The 18,467-nt window shown below is 39.4% G+C and overlaps 1 protein-coding gene across 2 annotated transcripts in view; it reads right to left on the reverse strand.

Moving 5' to 3' along the window:
• LOC108895871 (thyrotropin-releasing hormone-degrading ectoenzyme) overlaps positions 1 to 18,467 on the reverse strand; it is a 211,152-nt gene that overhangs the window by 48,711 nt on the left and 143,974 nt on the right. The window contains exons 19-20 of one of the 2 annotated variants that reach the window (XR_007815013.1): positions 18,355 to 18,436; positions 6,457 to 6,536 (exon numbers count right to left, since the gene is read on the reverse strand). Coding sequence is in view for 1 of the 2 variants with exons in the window: in XM_018694825.2 (XP_018550341.1) it covers positions 15,699 to 15,851; positions 18,355 to 18,436 (235 nt within the window). In the remaining variant the exon portion in view is untranslated. Of the gene's footprint in view, positions 1 to 6,456; positions 6,537 to 11,636; positions 15,852 to 18,354; positions 18,437 to 18,467 lie in introns of those variants that run through there. The other variant, XM_018694825.2, reaches the window with a different exon arrangement.

Genomic DNA, 18,467 nt, shown 5'->3' on the forward strand with positions numbered 1-18,467 from the left:
ACATAGAGGTAATGAGTCTGCCATTTCATAGGTTGGGGTGTGGCTAATTGAAATACAGGGACAAGTGGATATGAGTATAGAGTGAATACAGCTTCTATAGAGAGCACTGGGGTTGGAAGGGAAGAATTCCAATAGTCAAACCAATACCACATGTTTCACAAGCAAAATCCTGACCTATTTCTTTTATTTGGCTTCTTTTTTCCAATGTATCTTGTATAATAGTGTCCCTGATTGCCATGCAGTGGGATCAGTTTGGGAGTTTTTGTTTCTCATGTCACGTTGGACAAATAGTCCATCACATTTAAAAATCAAGAAATTTCTTTTTGGAGGAAAAGAAAGCATGTGTTGTTGGTGTAATTCTATAGTTACATTATTATCAACAGATCTAATGAAAAGATCCAAAGACCAACACTGTGTTAGTCAGTTGACTTGTGGTGACTACATCAATATCACACTTATTTATGGCTCAGTTTAGACTCTCACAGGTTAGTGAAACATCCTGGTTTGGTCTAATACAGAAAAAGTTCACAGTGACTTCAGACATGACTTCTTTATTGGCTCTGGTTTTTCTGCTCTTGTCTGATTGGTTGGTCTGCTGCTGCTTAGAGATTTATGGGAGAGATGTGATTTATGCAGAAACACAGCAAAGTGGTGAAATCCTGCAGGACCTAATTATATTTACTCAGACACACAGTCACACTACATATATTTACAGGAGAGGGAAGGTGACAGAGATTGTATCTATTTTAACTAAATAAACATACCAGTGTCTGTTAAACCAGCCCCCCACCTCCCTGTCCTGGGACTTTTTCATGCTTTGTTGTTTCACTGTTTTGAATCCTGAATTAATTAAGCTTTTGAACACTATAGTCAACAACAAGAACAAGCCTCTTAAATGTCACAGTAAAAACAAATCTCGACAAATTGTTGAGTTCAGCAGTATAGTAGTAGTAGTATAAACAAACAACAACATAATTGATTTCCTTGATATTAGGAAATCTGTATACTGTAAATTTAAGTTTGTTCCTCTCACTTGTACACATTACATTTCCATGACTTCTTAAAGTTAGAGATACACTCATCCAAGTCACCATCAACTGTTACCGTGCACTGCCTGTGCTGAAATATAGATTGGTGGAGCTTGTAGGAGAATGTAGACACTTTATGCAGCCATACAAGGCCTGGCAGATACCAATTAGGGCTGAAAAGACATGACACACTTTCCTTTGTTTTCTCATTTTGACACTTTTATCCAATATGACTTACAAGTGAGGGACAACAGTAAAGCTTCAGGACAGTAGGAGACCTTGAAGTGCAAGATCTATTCAACAAGACAAAGTGCAGGAAGATCAGACAAAGAAGTGCACAATGTTAGGCATGTTAGAGTGAACTTTTTTGTCTTTCATGATGGTCACTGTGTCAAATTAGACAATCATAGTGCCTGGTTCCACCACCAGGGAACCACAAACCAGAGCAGTCTGGACTGAGAACGCCTTGTGTGCAGGGATGGTGATGCCAGATGGTGTTCCTTGGAGAAACACAGTGGCTGAGAGCCTGCATGATTGCATTCAAGTAAATGGGTGCAGACCCAGAAATCTCTCTGAAGCCAGCATTAGTGACTCAACCAGTGGACGCCAATGAGCGTGACAAGTGACCTTTTAGGTTAATCGAAAACCAGATACACTGCCACGTTCTGGACTATCTGTAAGGGTTTCACTATGCATGCTAGGAGAGGGTTAGCATGCCACTCATTTGGTCAGTTTATCACTTTGGTCCAGAAAAGTACACTCTTGTGTTGGCAGGGACATTAGCAGAGCTTGGTACAATGCCTGACCTCCCACTCCATCTTAAACTTGGAAGCCTTTACATAAGGCAAAAGTTTGTTCCAAATCCAAACAGGACAGTTGTTTTCTTGTCTGATTCAAGGGTCTCCAGGCAGAAAGTGTTGTACCTGTACAGACTGTAAAGCTCTTAAAGGCAAAACCGACTACAGAGTCTAAGATAATTATTATTTGTTCCATTGTTAATTTCAGTTCTTCTTGATACATGCTGTTGTTTCATTACAAAAGCACCTCAGACTGCGGTTCACAGCAGCAGCGATTTTACAACTTTTTAAAAGGAGAGTTTTAGTAGAACTAACAGAGTCGAGTTCAGCAGAAGGAGATGACGAATGTCAGTTTCCTGTTTTCTGACATTTATTTCCAAATTTATCTTGAGAAAAATAACAAGTACAGAGTGTCTGATGGTCTGTTTATCATTCTGAGGCTTCTCTTGTTTCAGATCTCCCCTTCCAGTGAACTGGACTGGGTTTGTTTTGTTCCCAGTATGTGTGTCTGCCTGTGTGTATGTGTGTTGATAACAGTCCTCGTCTGATAATCAGTCACAATTACATCCAAACAGAAAGAAACGGAAAGGAAGTGGGTGGAAGGAGGAGAGAGCTATTGATATGGTAATATCTGTCAGACACACACAAACACACACAATGGTCTTTCTACAGCTGTGAGGACACTCAGTGACATAATGTATTCACATTAACCTCAACCGTCATGACTGAATGCTTAACCTGAACCTGAACCTGAACCTGAACCCAAACCTTAACCTCATTCTTAAAACTGAATCTTCAACCCCAAAGACCCCTTTGAAATTCTGAGAATGAGCCAAAATGTCCTCCCAACAATGATTTTTAACTAGAATTTGTCCACACAACCACAGAGGCACAGACACACTGAGGCCTGTTGCAGTGTGACAGCAGTAGAATAGAAGGTCTCATTTTCTGTCTCACCAACCTTTTATTACAATATGAGACTGAAACCACCCATTAGAGAGACAGAGAGAGGCGTTGAATTCAAGTGAAGTCGTGCAAAATGAAACGCAGTGAAGGTGACAAAGCCTAACTGTTAATAATTATAATTATTATCTGACACACTCAGAGCTTTTAAAGGCTTTTTACACCAAAACAGACAACTTAGATTCACTGAGATTGATTTCATGTACGTGTAATGAGCCTGTTCTCATCAGAAGTCCATTGTTATTTAAAAGTATCGAACAGCTCTTCAACTCTACAGATAAGAAACTGAAACATATGGTTTCATTTTTACATAACTGTTCTCTCACCAACAGGCTAGCATCTGTGTTTTGTTATGCTGCCGGCTACAGGCTCCAGGATACACCTGAAACTCTGACTGAACTAACAGCAGTCAAGACACTTTGTGGGTTATGTCAGCTACAGGTTTTTACAAGGAAGAAGGATGTGGAAATAATAAAAAAAATATCTCAGTTCAATGCTTCATTGAGTGCTCTACTAGGCCTCAAAGGGACAAGGACCGTGAGACTTTGTTACCTCTCGTGTGAGGAGTTTTGGTCTCCATTCCTAACCTAACTAGGCAGAAGTTGAGGCAGCTAGCTGGTATGGCTGAGACTTTAGCTGGAGTGCTAATACTCGATGGCACTTGAGCGACCTTAAATTGAAGTAAAGATGCGGTAACCGAGTCATGAAGGGAAAGAACGAAAGAAAAAACACAAAATCTGATCTGGTGTGACCAGAGAAGAAGCAGAAATCGCAAAGTTAGCAAATGCCTAATGACAGATGCTAGGTAAGATCCGTCTGTGGACAGTAAAGCTAGCTGTGAAGAGGTTTCTCAATGGTGTTGTGTCATAAACATGCACTATTTATGGGTGGCACTGCCTGGTGCATGGTGCAAGACATGGTCACCAGCCAAACAGGATTGGTGAAAAGAGATAAGGCGTAAGAGGGTTGCAGTGAGGCTTACTCCCAGCTCAGTTTTGTGCCAGATACATTTCATAGAAATGATAATGTATCTGGTGTCTGTGGCAACATTCTGGTGCACCTGTGGCGATGTGTTTTGTGTCAGCAACCAATGACTGGATTCCCTGAGCTAAACAAAGGGAGCACACGTAGCAACAGAGATGGAGTCAGCTACAGCAGCTTGGGGTGTGATGTAAAAACCTAGGAGGCATCCAAGAAAAGTCTCTGATGCTCCAGATAAAAAAGAACCTCAGCATTCAGAGGAACTATTACAGTCAAAAAAAGAAAGAAATCAGAAGAAGCGAGGCATACATCATAAGCATGTGTCAACAGTGTTTGTGTAATACTCTCACTGCCAGAGGAGGAAGACAATGCAGGTTTAAATAAGCTGTGCAAATGTCAGCTGTAGCTAATGCATTCTGTGTATTTGTGTAACAGATCAGACTAATTCCGAAACTTATCAAAGGATTTTCCTCAAAGATTCTCTCCTCCTTCTTTACTCCAAACATTCACAAAATGGAGTCACACAGCTGTGAGATGAGCCTGATATTTATGCTCATGTTGACATATTTTCAACAACACAGATGCATTCACACCACTCAGAATGAGTCTTTGTTCGCATCCACTTGTTTCCTTCCATTGACTTTGGACACAATCACACCACCTCTACAATTTGCTTTGTGTTTAGTCTGAACAAAGCTTCAAGTGAACACACGCTGGGTCCAACCTCCAGTCTGCTGTTAAACATCAGTCAGCGATGTTGGACCGACCAACTCCCACTGTGAAGTTAGTTTGATATCGAAACTTTCTTTAAACTGTGGTTAACATTCGACAAACACACAGACACACACTTCCAACATAAATGGCTTCATGCAGACTCTATCCAATGCACACACACACACACACACGCACAGTATAGTGATGTCAGATTAATAGTGCTGCGGTGCGTTCAGGGGCCTCGGGCTGCAGATACAACCTCAATCATCCATCAACCCTGACTGCTGATATAATTACTACACACACACACACACTCACACACACACAAACACACTCACAAAGAGTCTGTCTTTTTCTTGTGTTTTCTCCACTTGTCTCAAGGAAACAACCAATTTGCTCTGAACATTTCAATTTACCTCAAAGCTCTCTCTCTCTCACTTTTTCTGTTTCTCTCACTCTTTCTCTCTCCTGATTGGCTGCGAAGTATGTTGTTACTCTATTGATAGGTCATTAATTAATGTCTTGCCAATCAGTGTTTCATGGTACAAACAAGTCTTATTTATCTATACATGGAAGAGTGTTTTACATCTAGCCAATTAAAGGGACCATCAGCGCTCTATCATGTGTAGACAGAAACCTGGGTTGAGAAAAGAACTGAACAGTGAACCACAGTAGACATGAGCTTCACACCCACAAACATGGATGTTTTTAAAGGGTCTAAAAATGCAAATGCAGAGATACATTATTATAGATATTAAATGGCATGGTTCTTATACTCAGAATCATGAATGATCTCTGATTAATTCAGTGATTCAAACAGGTCTGGTGTTGTGTTCATTGATGGTTATTTCCTGTTGACCAATCAGAGTTTGTTGGTCAGTTTATGAACTTGGACATCATCTACCTACATGGCTACGTGTCTACATCCATGAGAAACAGTGAGAGAGACAGTGAAAAGGGAACTGAGATGGAAACAAGTGTGGATAAGATCAAAATCAATGGCAAAATCAGAGCCCTAGTCCAAGTCTGAGTCATCAGTGCTAAAGTCGAAGTCAAATCAGAGTCCTGACAATCAGCACACAAATTGGACTTGAGTGGTATGAAAGAGGCTCTGAGCAGGAGTAGCTAGAGAAGACATGCGACAGTAAAGGTCTTTTCACAATGGGGGTGTTTTTATAGTGCGATTAATTCACACGATTACTTTTTTAAAAATTGTTACGCAGACCGTGAATATTATGTGGCAAAAAAGCAATGTCATTTTTACCTCAGAAGGGGGTCGATTATTTTGGAGCTTTCGCACCACAATTATAGGCATCACAATCACAAATTACCAGAGGCTGCTCTGAGACAAAGGATCCTGGTAGTTGGTCCTCTGTCTCGTCAGATGCAACACCAGCAGAACTTCAAACTGTCTCAACAACATCCTGAAATATGTCCACAACCGGCGGTGGTGGACCTTCAGTTCCAACACTTTGGGGCCTTTTCTTAAGGTGAGAAAATGTAAAAGTCTTCATGTGAGCACATCTGGTGGGTGTTACACACTGACTCTGACCAGTTTTAGGTAATTTAGCTGTCATGTCATCATTACCAGGACGAACTATTGGAGAGTTGAGCTACTGAACCAAAATGAGTTTGATCTCTCAGCTGATCTGCAGTCAGTTCATGTCATGAGCAGACGCATATCATTACAGCAGCAGAGTGAGAGATCCTCCAACAAAAACACTCTCAGCTGATCTGCAGTGTGTGTGTGTCTGTGAGTGTCTATCCTGCTGAACAAATGTGCCTGAAGACTTTTTATGTAAAAGATGAAGAAGAAATTTGGAAAAAACTGTGAACAAGTGTGTGTTTTTATGTGTTGCTGCTTGGAAATCTCCCCATGTTTCACTTATTTTCTGCACAGACAAAGCTAAAGTGACATGTTTGTGTCTGTTTTTCAGACTGTGTGTTTGTGTGTGTTTAGTATTCAGACTGACCGCATTAATATGCAGATCTTCTTCTCCATCACAGCTCGTGTGTTGGGTTTCTGTCGCTGCTCCTTGAGTCCATGTAAACACTGAAAAACAGTTGCACCACATCACACACGGAACCTGAACGCTTCCTGTCACATCTCATGTTTAAATGCTGCTGTTGTTGTCACACACTCTTTTAGTCACAAAGATAAAAATTTAATTATCTGATATGTCTGAAATCTGCTTTCTTGTACCCACAACTTAATCATGTCATGTTCCAATTTGTCTGTGTGTGTGTGTGTGTGTGTGGGGTGGGGTGGGGGGTGGTGGTCTCACATTTTTAGGAAAGTGCTTTGACGTTTCATTATCTCAAGATATTAAACAATTTTCATGCTCAGTAATTGGCACTGCTCAATCTCTAAATGTTACTTGAAAATTGCAAATTAATTATCTCCCTTGTCTCAAAATAACATGTTTCTGTGGCACACAAATCAAATTAAAAACAGTTCTACTGAGATACAAACTAGTAGATCAAATATCAGACAGTTTTATGATCAAGGTTTAAAGAATTTAAAATTCAACTTTGTACAAAAGAATGTGGTGCCACCTCTTTATCGCATTGTTCTATCACTTATTCTCTGGAAAAATAGGACAAAAGCAATTTATAAACAGCTTATTATTATTTAAAGCTGAACCTTTTATTAATGATTTATTAACTTTTGTAGTCTAATTGCCGGTGACTGACCTGTATTAGCATCATAACAACATTTAAATCTGCAAACCTGATGACTTTCTGAAGCCTAATGTGCTGGATGAGGATCTAGCACCACAAAATTTCTGATTAATGACTAACAACTGGTGCTGTCAAAGTTAACGCAATAATAACGAGTTAATCATGTATAGTTAATTAACGAGTTGTTTTGGACGCATAATGAAGTCACACATGTTCTGTGATTGTGACTCTCGGCCCACCCTGTAGTTTGGGAAATAAAGCAGTAGTAACGTTGTGGATGGCAAACAAACTTCCTTATTTGACTGGTTCCTTATAGCTGATTAAAATCAAAGGGCTACAGAAGAGTCATTAAGCCTACACAGGAGGCTTTGATAGATGAAGTGTGACTCCTAAAAAATGTAATTACATGTTGCGTAACGTGACTAGACGTCCTGGATGTCAAACTGAATGTCACGATTTCCGTCACTAAACTCTAAAATGTCCAAGTTTCTCCAGAATTAAAATAATAATATTATACTTGTTTTCAGTGCTTATATAGACATTTATCATGTTCTGTCTCACTCATTATTAAGAGAGACATTATAAGGACTTTGCTTAGGAATATAAAAACAGAACAATGCAACATGCAACAGACTTGAACACTGATTGGTTTATATGCGCATCAATAAATTTTGTCGTTAAGGCTGTTGCTAGCTTGTGAGTGTCATAGGTCGCCACAGATGCTACAGAACTTGGTCTTCGTAAGCTACCCTGCAACTAGAATGATGCGTTCATGGGGTCTGTGGTGTGCTCAATATAACAAGTAACTGTCCTCCATCCTGATGGAAACACCTACGCCGGTGGCATAAGCACATACATGTGCATGTGTGTAAATCCATGGCTGCAGGTGAGGTAAACACACTGAATTCGACCTGAGACTCTGTGCTGCCTCACCAGGAAAGAACACGACATTCAGTTTGCCATGAATGTGAACTTCAGCTGTTGTTTTGTTTGCATGTATGTGTGTGTGTGTTTACTGAACCTCTGCTCAGTTTCTGAGCTGTGACCTCTGAGAAAACTTTTGTTTCTTTGTGGAAAAAATAATTTTTTGCTTTGCACTGCAGCATGCTGTGTGCGCGTGCGTGTGTGTGTGTGGACAGTGGATTAGTTTCCTCTCTGACAGCAGTGAAACAAGGAAACATAGATAATGTCACACAGACTCCTCCTGTCTGCTCCTCTCCTTTGCCCCTCCCGACTCCTCCTTTCCTCTCCCATCTCCCTCTCCCCTTTTCCTTTCTCTCCCTCCTCTCACCCTTAACTACTACCTCCTCACTTCCTCCTCTCCTCTCCTTATTCTCTCCCTCTCTTATCTTTTCTCTTTCCAATCCTCCTTTCTTCTCTTCTCTCTCTCGCTGGTTCATTTCAATATGAATGAAAGTTGAGCTGATTTTCCTCGAGGCGAAACACACACACACACACACACACACACACTTATTAAATATTCATTTGCATTTTTTAGTCTCTGCAAACTGAATTAATTCAATTTCTATTCGGCTTCGTTCACACTGAGATGCCAAAAGTAGACTTGAGGGTTTTTAATCTGTGTATGTGTGTGTGTGTTGGCTACAGTTAAACTTTCAGGGCATGAGTGTAAATCAATATAATGTCCTCACACCACTGGGTGAGACAATAAGCAACATGTAAGAGGTGATGATACATTAGTGTTCGCAAATTATTTCCTCTGCCTCCAAAAAAAGACTGTCAACACTGAGTTCTACTGCACTGCTCTGAGGCGTCTGAGGGAGGACGTTCAGCACTAACAAACCTGAGCTGTGCCGTGATGCCAACCGAGTGCTCCATCATCACGACAAGCTTGCTTTTGTTGGCTGCACCAACACAGTCTTAACTCCCCGCCCATCCTACTTGCCTCTTCCCCAAAATGAAATTCAAGCTGATGGGTCACCACTTGACACAGTGGAGGAGATCCAGCTTGAGTCAGGTTAAGATTCAGACTATTAACATCTGCAAAATTATTGTTTTTTTTTTTTTCTCCTTCCTGTCTCCGGGCTAATTCTTCTCTAACTTTCAGCCTTCCTTTTCATTTGCCGAAAAGCCATCATTTTTCAAAAAAATTGTCTCTTTAAACTCGTCCTGCTGCTGCTGCACTCTCACTCTCCTCCATTATAACCTGATCCAGTGATGCAGTTAAGTCAGTGTGTAATAATGTATTTACACTTTAATGCTGTTCAGTAATGTCATGTAGACATGTTTTATTACTTTAGTGTTTCTGCTGCAAAACTTAATTTCCACTGACTGTAGTGAAGCCGTTACCGTGGTGACCATGGATTATACTTGTTATCAGAAAATGAATTACAGTTCTCTCTCTCTCTGTCTTCCAGTTCTCCATTAAAGTGTGTGTGTGTGTGTGTGTGTTATCTAAAATGGGATTCCTCTGAACAGACTGAAGACATTTAGAATAATAACAACCTCCACGCTACTGCTGTTATTCTGCCTCTTCTCCTCGTTTCCTTCTCTACCTCTATCTCCTTTCCTCCGTCTTCCTTCTCTCTTCAATCCCTCATTTCTTTCCTGTCTTTTTTTCTCCTCCATTCTTCCTTTCTTTCTCTCCTTCATTCTTTCTGTTTTGTTCAATTCTTTTCCTGTCTTCCATTCTTTTTTCTCTTTCTCCATTCCTTTCTTTGCTTTCTGCTTTTCCTTTTCTGCCTCTTGATGCTCTTTCATTACTACTTTCTTCTTTCTTTACTTCTTTCATCCTTCCCCTCGTTCTCTGTTGTTTAATTATTTTACAGTTTTTCATTCTCTTATCTGTCTTTTTCTTTTTCTCTTCCACTCTTCCTCTCTGTCTTCCCCTTCCATGGCTTTGTTCCTCTTTTTTCTTTGTTCATTCCTTCCCATGTTTTATTAATTCTTTCCCTTTCTGTCATTACTACTTTCCTTACTGTCTTTCTTCCTTCTTTTCTCTCCCATTTTATTTAAATATCCGCACTCACATCTTATTACCTTCCTCTCTTCCTCCCTATTTCTTTACCTCTACTTGCAGGCCTTGGTTATAAACTCACTGTTTTGCCAGAGTAGGAAAAAAAAAAACCAACAGATTCAATTTGGTTGTGGAGTAAACTGACAGTCTGTCTCTTTTCCATTCATAAAACACCAAACTACTCCTCTATCTCTCTCCTTCTCTCTCTCTATCATCTGTTTGCTTCATTTCTCTTTCTGTCACATCCTTTCCGAGTCCCATTAATCTCAGTGTGCGTGCACACACACACACACGCACGCACACAATGTAAACCTACGGTGTGATTTCCCATGATGCCGTGGGAAAAACAGCGGAGCCATTCATCACAAGGGATGAAGTTTAGGGAGATGTCAGCCCCCTGCACACACACATACAAACACACACATATACACACACACACTGACTGAGCGTCTGGAGGTTGTTGGTTTGAATCCCTCTGCTGACTCTGCGTCTCTTCCTTGCAGTTAAATAATGAAAACTTGCTGCCAGCTGCAATTTGTCCTGATATACTTAGGAAAAGTGGGCCACCTCACATAGCTCACTTCATTTCCATGGCAACCAGCTACCCTCAACAGCACTGATATGGAGTGTCAAACTACTACTATCGACTTTACTACTACTACTACTAGAGGCTTTACAAACAACAGTAAGTCTTTAAGGGACACCTCACTTGTGGCAGTGTCCATGAATTGTTTGTCCCTTTGTGTGCTCAAGAATAGCATCAAAGTGAAGTGTAGCTAATAACAGCAAAGATCAGACAGCAATTTTTAGCAGTGATGTTGATGATTAAGCACCACACTATCAAAAGGGAAAGTGACATGTGCATGTCCTTGTCTGTATGCTTGATAATAAGCAAGCTTTAGCAGCAAAGCTAATCTGGGTTGCTTGTAGTTTGAGGCTCTTGCAAGGGAGTATAATTGAGGCCTTAGTCAGCGTAACCCTCTAGAGACCAGAAAACCAGAAACATCGCTATATAACACTACCAGACTCTGTTGAGAGATTTTATCTAGCAGAACACAGGAGCTGCTTGAATACCACTTTGTAAAGTATCTGAAAACTTCTTTGACCACTTAAAGTCACACAATAGCACAAACAAATGGAAGCAGATGGAGGCAGTGGTATTCCAGCAGCTCCTGCTATGTAAAATTACTGTTTTTGTCAATGGAGTCTGGTAGTGATATATAGTGATGTTTCTGGTTAAACAAAAATGATCTTACTCTTTAATAAGAAAGTCTATCTCTGTTGTCAGACACTTATAATAACAATCTGAGCCTGATTTTTGCCCCTATCAATAATTTACAGGCTAAACATAAAATAAGGCTCAGGTTAAACAATACTAGAGTTATCCTTTAAGTGGTCACAGAGATAACTAAGTAGTCATCATGTGAAAGCCCCCTCATTACTTGTCCCCTTATTCAGTACAAAGTTTTGAACAGAAACAGACTGAACTACAAACAAGGTTAACCATTTTAATATTGTCCAATCAGAAAACACAGGAAACCACAGCAGGGCAAACAGGAAGTAGGATTAAACTCTTCTGTGCAACTTCCTGTTTCTGTCATATTTTGGTCCCATCATCAACACTACCTCATCATCACCGTCATCATTATGATCATAACCATCATGAACAACATTTTTATCAACATCTTGCAAATCTCACATTATAACTTCAAATCATATTTGTGCCATTTACAGTGTTCATTTGTACATGGGGCAGATTTGTTGTGTGCTTTGTGTTTGTAAACCAAATTTTCCTTGACAGGACAATAAAGGTTCAAAATGCACTGTATAATTAGCATAATAATTATAATAATACTGATTAGCTTTTTCACATCATCAACATTTATCAATACTGACTCCACCATCAGCCTCAGTCCTGATCATAATCATAATAATTTCAATTATCATAATTTTAATCATTGTGACTGGCACAGCAGTCATCATCGCCACCACTGCTGCTGTTATCTTCATCATCACCATCATACACTCACACACACACTCACACACACTCACACACCACTGGACACACAGTGTATAGAAGCAGGCAGGCCCATTAATTCATATATGGCTCAGTTATTAACATTGAAGCTGGATCTAGCCGAAGAGGAACAACTTCAGAAAGTCTGTACGACAGGACGGAGGTTCAATGCACTTGACTTTCAAAAACTTTGTTATGAGTCATTTTATTCATTTTCCAAAATTCAGTCTTTTCTTTGGAGTTGGACTCCAAAAAAAATAATTCAGGTGTAATTTTTCTATGCTTTCTTGAGTCCACCTCATTGTTTCAAAGACTCTAAAGCCCACTGTGCAGTATAACATCCACAGGTGGTATAAAATCCATCACACTGTAGGAGTCTTCTTCTTCTACTGTACAATACATACTGTTGTTGATCTGTAGAATCGAATTTTCCGTCACATTGTTACTGAATCTGTTACGTTGTATAATCCATTACACATATCAGAATCCATCACCTTGTAGATGTCAAGCTGTAATTCCCGTCACGCCGTAAAATCTACAAACAATATTGTCAACTGAAGAATCTGCTGTAACATTCATAGCCATATGAGGTCTGTAAGACTATGAATTTCATTAATCCGTCACACAAATAATAAACCAGTCTGGGTAATCTAGAAGAATTGGTCACAATTTCAAGTCCATCATTGTCCCATCTTTCAATCAAGCTGTTAAAATCCACTGATGATGAGCTTGAATCTGTCGTGTCCTCATATCAACACTCTCATCCAAAAAGCCACATCATCTGCATATAACAACACTCAACGTATAGTCTCTGTTGGCTTGTGAGCCATTTCCTTGCCCCAGTTTTATCATCCTCAATTTAAAGTCCACTCATTTATTCTTCCATGTGGAGACAGAAAAGTGATTTGATTGAAGCTAACCACTGACTGGCTATAACAAAAAACAAAAAACAAAAAAACAAACAAACAAACAAACAAAAAAAAAACAACTCAGTGTTTGAGGTTGTGACTTTAGTTTCTGTCCTGCAGCTGAGGCTGATGTGCTTCAACTAGTTGTGAAACCACAGAGAACTGTTGAGTTTTTTTAATTGTTAACTTCGTTGTGGTTTTAATCTCCAAGGTTGCACTTAGTCAGAAATGTTGTCATGTCACTGATAGTCCCCTGACTCCTCTTAGTTTTCCACAAAGAAACATTCTCTGCACTCTCTCATCCACCTGTTAGATCTTTCATTAAATTAGACCCTCTTTGGGAGTTATTGTCAGGTTTTTACAAGGTCACTGAATGAGGAGAAACTTCATTGGCTGAGAGATTTTATGTGTGTGGAGTTTGGGCAAACTGTTTGAACATGAGCTGTATCCAAAATCACTCTCTCTTCCTATTTAATACTGTGATTACTATCTCTGTCAATTTAGTGTATTAATTGTAAAAATAACATCCGGAGCATGTACAGTACTTTTGTACTTTACTAAAATCCCATGTAACCTGTTAACCGTTGTGCACATCACCCATTTGACATAAAACCATGTTGCAAAATGGTGATGGTTGATGAGTTTATTTACAAATAAATTTATAACTAAATCAAAAATGAATGAGTGAACAAGGGAGCGATTTTAAATAGCGAAGTAATTTGTTTATTTTGGTTGGACTGTATATATGTTGATATACTGAAGAAGTTGCAGGCTTGTTGGACTGAATAAGTGCCAGAAAACACTGTATATTTTTGTTGGATGTCTTTGAGCCCTGACCTGATAGGGTGGTTTCAATTGAAAAGGCGAAAAAAACTCTAGCGCACTAGAGTGCAGTGTGGCTTTCCTCATTTTTCTTTTGTTTTATGCATTAGCTTGGAAGACTATAAATGAAAGTCTGCCCATTTTTCCCTGCACTTCTGCCTGCCTGCGTGATGTTTTCTCCCTGCACCTCACCTGATGACACAAGTCATTTCGAAAGTTAATTATTATTTTGTATTTTAATAATCATTTGGTCTTTCCACTTAACAACTTCTCTTTCCACTTTCACTTGCAAGGTAACAACATTAAATTTCTAGATGGCACCGAAGACACAATTATATACTTTTCACAAGAGACTGGAAAACAAAAATTGGAGCTTTCGTATGTCAGGGGAGTTTTGTAAAGGCTGAGAAAAGTTTCCATTTCAAGTTTACTGATCTAACGTCAAGCAAATTACTAAGTCAGTTTCCATTACACCTCTACATCTCAACAAACCTGTGAGAACACTTGTTAATTTGTTTTCACTTAAAAATCTCCCTCAAATATTTTCCAGCTCTGCTTGTTCAAAGACAAAAAATATAACAACCACTGCACTTCAGTGAAAATTATTCTTCCACATGTAGTGCTTTCTGTGGTTTGGAGCCAATTTTATTATTATGAGCTTTTATATTCAAAGTACATATCTGAAGCAAAGCTCCAACAAAGCCTCCCAAACCCGCTGATATTTTCCAAACTGTTGGAGTTTTTGATCATGAAAAAACATAAAGCTACTCTTTAAATTCAAGCCGAAGCAGTTTGAATGTTGTGGAGAGTTAATGAGTCTGAATGAGCCATCTGAGAGCTGTGATCAGAGGACAACGAGTCCATGTAGTGTTAATTACGGTTCTGCTCAGTGATCGACATGCAGCTGACTGCTGGGAAATCTGCCTTTTACTGTCAGCTGGTCCGACTTAAACTGTTCTGGGTCTCTGGTTAGTCAGGGATTTGGACTGGAGCCAAGATAGAGCTTCAGGATGGAGGTTCTTCCATTAAGAGCAATACTGTTTGGTCTGGATGTTTCTTCTGATCAGATTTGGCTGATTTCAGGTCAACGTCAGGTCAAATTAGGGTAATTTTGTCTGGAAGCACAGCTGCTAATAGGATTAAAAGCTTTGGTTTTTGGCCTCATGTTTGTTCTTCAAAGTTTAAAGTTTTTGAAGTGTAAAAAAACTCCTTAAAAACATTTATGATGACAATAAATAGAAGTCAATAAGCAACTTTAGCAACTACCAAATACTGCTGTAATGTTTGATTTTGCCAGTTTTGAGACTGGCAATGTTTTGACTCCCAAAAAGTTCAGATTTTGTTGCACAACTACTGAAATGTAAATGTTTAAAAAAAAGGTTGAAAAGTTAATCTGTTTTGATTTAAATTCAGAAGTTTTCTCTCTGTGTAGCCCCTGAGGCTGATTTTGTCACTGGGGAGTTTCTAAACTAGCTGCTATCTAGCAATGATGGCCAGCTAGCTATCACCTTTAGTGATTTAAATTTGTCTTTACTTTTCCACAGAACAGAAACTAGTTTAACCACATCAGCTGCTTGTTGAAAAAGTAACAAATATCTGAAATAAAAAGTATGAAATAAAGTTTTTTTTTTTTTTTAAACAACAAAACCAGTAAAGAAAAACCAGCTGAATAACCAGTCAGGTCAAATCTTTCTCTTCATCCAGACAGTTTTTTTTTTTCTTCTATCTGACTGCATCTGTAAGCTAGCAGTGTGTTAGCATGAGCTTAGCAGTCAGTTTGCAGTCGCACTTGAGCTAGCCTATGTAGCATTAGCCAAGGGCGGGGCTTGGAGGTTTGCGCAGCCACTGGTAGAACTGCCGCCGGTGGAGGCGGTGCCAGCGCACGTTGCCCTCAACGATCTCCAGCGCCCGTGGCAAAGCAGGCCCCGCCCCCACACCGCTGGATTGGATGAACTCTTTTAACTGAGGAGGAGGAGAAAGGGTGGGAAAAGAAGGGAAAGACAAGGGAGCAAGGTAGTGAAGAAAAGGATAGACAGATTAAGTATTAAGAATGTAAAAATTTTAAAACACCTCTGTGTAGCAAGAAAAGAAAGATAGAAATGCTGAAGCCCTGAGATGCTAAAGAGTTCAACACAACCTACAGGAAGAAAGGGTTTGACAGAACCAACATGCTGATGTTTTATGTAAAATCACCTCGGTAGTATGTTTCCACCAAGTAAATCTAGACATATCCACACCATAGAGACAGCTGGACCCAATAATTTGGCGTGTCCATATACTTTTGGCTACATAGTGTCTCTTATTCTAGTCATGAGTGCTGGAAAAACCAAATTCTTAGGCAACCAGCAGGTCAAAAACTAGAGGTTTCATGCTGCTATGGTAAAACGATTAAACAGAAACATTCCAGCAAGAAAATGCGAGTTAATAAAGTTAAACTGTCTTTTTAAGGGTTGATAATTCAAGAGAAGCTTGTTTTAAAGGTTCAAAATTAGAGGTAACATTTTCAGCATTAAAGTCAAGGTATCAAAGTGAAACTTTGCTTTTAAGAGTGGTAATTAAATGGAAAGTTTCCAGCATGAGAGGTGAGGTAATAAAGAGAAACTACTTTTTTTCATCAATAGAGAAACTTTGTTGAAAGAAGAGAATAATTTTTTTTCAAAGTTAAGGACTGAAGTGGAAACTTAGTGTTCAGAGTTAGACAGATTCACTAGAGCGCAGGAGAAAATCCATCCCTTCAACTCGCTTTAATACAGTTCATATCATTAACTCTGCTCTCCTTTCCTTCTCCTCTATCCTACAATTTCAATTTTACTCCGCTCTCCTCCCCTCTCCTCCCCTCTGTGAGTCACCCCGAGACACATTTTTACATTTGTTCAGTGGGTGGAAGCAGACTTTACTTTCCTCTAAAAACAATGTTGGGAAAAAGCAAACGAAAAGCCACATCATTCTCTTTCATTTGTTGCGGTTTTGTATTCAGGTGTCACCATTTTTAATTCATAGTGATTTTGTTCAGAGGCTTCACTGACACTGAAGCCCACATGCTGAGGTTTGCTTTTTGTTACCATATCAACAGAAGTGAAACAAACTTGTTTTTCACAGAAAGTGAAAAAGAAGAAAAGAAAACGAAGGGACAGATTATTATTATTCAGTAACACCCACAGCTTTTTATGTTTGTAGAAAATGTGACGTTGTGAACAGTGGGGAGCTTGGATTCAAAAGAATCATTTTTCTGTAACTATGCAATTTGACCTCTTACTTGTTTTTCTGCTTTTATTTCATTTCTGAATTCTATTTTCTCCCTTTGGTAAAGTTTCTTTAAGTTTCATTGAATTTATTACACCAAATGAAATGTGTACAAACAGAGAAATTAGGATAAATCTCAACCCAACTAAAGGAGTAGAGCCCTGTTGTTGGAGGAGGTGAAGAGGGAGAGTGATAGAAACTGAGGTAAAACACAAGTAAACCATTATGGATGTCATGGTCAGAGTCAGATAATTCATCCTCTGGGACTTTTATAGTCCAACAGCCCACTGAGATTTGGTAGCCCTTATGGTCAGTCCAACTATGGAGAGAGCTCCTGGACTTGAGTGGGTTCAAACCTGACAGTTAGTTGTCACTATTTCTACTAGATCAGTACATGACTAAACCTGCCCACTTATTAATACAACGGGTGTTTTACTCTGCCCTTAGTACAGTACTGAAATCAGGGTTTCTAGTTTAAACTTTGATTCTAATGGTTGTTTCTTGCTGTGGAAAGAAGCCAGGCTGACAGCAGGTAGCCATGTTGCTAATGCTAGTAGCCAGACATAAACAGATAATTCATTGTCCATTTGATAATCGAAACAATTAACACATCTCGTCTTTTCATGAAAAAAATACCAAACTTATCCTTAAGAGGTGGAAGGCCTATGTTCATATTTCAAAATGTAACCATAGACACAGTAAGTCAGGAAATGTAGGCTACTTCTCATGAGCATCATGGCAAACAAGATATTCTACTGTCATCACCTACTGTGTTAACATGCTTTGTCAGTGTTTTTTCCACTGTGTCACCATTTACTATGGTAAATGATGTTTGCTGAATTTGGTAATGAATACACACACAGGCCTCATTGTGTGGAATGAACCAGAGCTCATATTGAAATGGACAAGAGGTGGACACAAGGCAACAGTAGCTCATTGTACTCATGATTTAGTTTTATTTCTTTTTTATTACCTCAGTGTAGAGAGGACTGTTCTACAGGTCATTAGATCCAGATATTTCAAGCTGACTTGGCTAAAGTTGCAGAGGGGCACACACATGACTGTTTTTTACTTTGTCTCACTGCTGTATGTTTGCAGCTTGTTAGAGTTGAGACGGGTGGTCAGACTGTTGGAAATTCCCTCCATTTAGGTGTAAATCTGCCCTGAGAAGTCAGTCTAGGATCTCGATAATGTGTATGTGGGTGTGTGTTTGTGTATTTACCTCATTGAGCTCTCTCTCAGTGTTCAGGAACTCTGTGACCCCACTGATGAGCTTTGAATTCATGAACAACGCTTCACCATAGCTGAGCAGAGACAGTGAAATAGACAATTAGT

The sequence above is a fragment of the Lates calcarifer genome, linkage group LG18 (genome assembly GCF_001640805.2).
Source record: "Lates calcarifer isolate ASB-BC8 linkage group LG18, TLL_Latcal_v3, whole genome shotgun sequence".
Taxonomy (NCBI): Eukaryota; Metazoa; Chordata; class Actinopteri; family Centropomidae; genus Lates; species Lates calcarifer.